At 38.5% G+C, this 2,352-nt stretch overlaps 1 protein-coding gene across 1 annotated transcript; it reads right to left on the bottom strand.

Moving 5' to 3' along the window:
* Positions 1 to 21: 21 nt before the first annotated feature.
* Positions 22 to 392, bottom strand: LOC106750247 (the record flags this gene model as incomplete). The annotated part of the gene is made up of 1 exon (XM_014630448.1): positions 22 to 392. A coding segment is annotated over one exon (371 nt), but the record flags the coding sequence as incomplete, so codon positions are not given.
* Positions 393 to 2,352: the final 1,960 nt, after the last annotated feature.

The raw sequence follows: 2,352 nt of genomic DNA, 5'->3' as shown, positions 1-2,352 counted from the left end.
CAGGTAGTCGATGTAGATCACATCTTGTAAATCCAAGAATACGGTGGCCATCAACTTTCCGGCCGATAGCACAGTCTTCGTCTTCTTCGGAGCACGTTCGTCGGGTGAAGTCCACTGTTTTGACTGTTCCTTGGTCTCTGGTGTGTACCAATGGATCCATGTTTCGTCGACGGTCACAAAACGACGCAGAAACTCCTTCGGATTGCGCTTAAACAGCGTCAAACACTGCTCTGAAGTGGTCTCACGGTTGCGCTTGTTGTCCGGAGTGAGCAACCGCGGCACCCATCGTGCCGACAGCTTTTTCATGACCAAAATTTCATGCAGGATATGACCCACGCGGTCTTTTGAGATGCCTACTGCTTCAGCTATCTCGCGCACTTTCAATCGGCGGTCTGCCAATTGTATATGCGTATTGCAGATACACACATCTATTCACCCACACGCACGCAGAGAGAGAGAGAGAGAGAGAGAGAGAAAGAGAGAGAGAGAGAAATTAAAGAAAGACACATGTCCGTCGGTATACATGTTTGTATACATAAAAATGAAGATTTTTTTTTTGCCAAATTGAAGGATAAAAGAATTTTTTTCCCAAAAACTATAGACTTTGGAAAAAAATTGCTAAGAACAAAAATGTCTTAGAATCAGTCAAGGAACACTCTCAAATTTTTTCAGAATTTTTAAAGACATTTTTGGAAAATTGGATTTCCCGAATTTATAAGAAAAACAAAAATTGTCTGCAAAAATTCTGAAAAAAATTTTAGAGTGTTCCTTGACTAATTCTAAGACATTATTATTCTTAGAAACTTTTTCTTAAAGTCTCTAGTTTTCAAGAAAACGATAAGTTAAGATTTTAATAAAATTTTCACATTCTCGACGCCATTTTGCGAAAAATAAGTTATTCACTATTAATATAAAAATTTCCTGTTAATCTTCAACCCCCATGATCACCTCTGATCATGATTAAAAGATGACACCTTTGCGATATTATTTCAAAAAAAAATTTAGAAAAAAAAATGTTTTGAAAATTTTCACGTTTTTCACGTTTAAATCGGCCATTTTTTTCCTTCAGAGTTAATCGCAATTTTGACATTGGATTCTGAAAGAACATGAAATTTTACGTCGGAAAAGAGCCTGTAAAATTTTTTTGTAGACCGATAGCATAAAAGAAAACTCGGTGAAAAATTACTTAAAATTCGCGTCGTTTGGGCGTTAATGGGTTAAATACACGATGCGCACAATGTCACGCTAATTGCCTCTCCTCACTACGAACTCTACGGCTGGTAACATCTGAAGTCGATATTTTTCCCCGATAAAAGGTATCTCGGGAGAGAATTTTTAAATTTTTACTAAACAACTGACGCTTGTTTGTCTCTGGTGAATGGTTTGCAATAGGAAATTTTTGGACTCAAAACTTGTACATGAAATAATATGACGTCGTCCTCGTAATGTTACTCGTTCGCTGCTTGAAATCTATGCGAAAAATTCGCGTGATAAAGTAGAATGTTTGCGGCGGCGCAACACAGCGCGCGATCATAATATTTTTAAATAGATCGTAGTTGCACCGGTTTATCCTTCGCATTAATAATGTTCGACAGCAGGTTTGCAATTTTTTACGACTTCCACTGACGACGGGACAGTTCGTTTAACGCGAGATAATTGCTACTCTTCCTGCATTCAGGCACGCTGCTTGTGTCAAATAACGAGCTGTTCGGGCTGCATCACAATGTTAATTTCGACGAGCTGCAAATTAAATCGCGCGGAATGATGCGCTAAGGATCATAGCGTCGATTTCCTCTCTGTCTCTCTTTCTCTCTCTCTCTCTTTCTCTATCTCTCTCTTTCTTCTTCGTGGTAGCGTTGTTGCCAAAACTCGGACCTAGTGAAAGAGATTCACGGGAAAAATAGCATGTGTGTCATCGCGATTTGCGTAAATTATTTTTAAAGAATCGATGACGCCAAGATAACCCACGCAAGGCGCAAACATAAAATGCGATAGGGCCCCGCATACATTCTAATCCACGCAAATCTCGCCGTCTCTCTAAGTCCACGCGTAAAACGCCATGTGAGCGCGAAAGCGCGGAACGCGCTTTTAACACCGACGATGACTCGGACCGGCGATTCGGTCACTTGTGCCGAAATTCCTGTGGCCTAATGCATATTAGATTATTTCTAACAAAGAACACTTTCTAATATTTTACTATTTAAATTAATAATATACCCAAATTTTGAAACATTTAAAAGATAGATAGAAATATTTAAACCATACGAAATATTTTATTCTGTATAGTTCATCTCTAACAAGGTTTTATTTCTTTTATGCAGTAAAGAAAAACAGGACCGTTCAATTAAAATA

The sequence above is a fragment of the Dinoponera quadriceps genome, unplaced genomic scaffold (genome assembly GCF_001313825.1).
Source record: "Dinoponera quadriceps isolate SergipeBrazil2010 unplaced genomic scaffold, ASM131382v1 scaffold5308, whole genome shotgun sequence".
Classification (NCBI taxonomy): Eukaryota; Metazoa; Arthropoda; class Insecta; order Hymenoptera; family Formicidae; genus Dinoponera; species Dinoponera quadriceps.
This window is presented reverse-complemented; position numbering and strand designations above follow the sequence as displayed.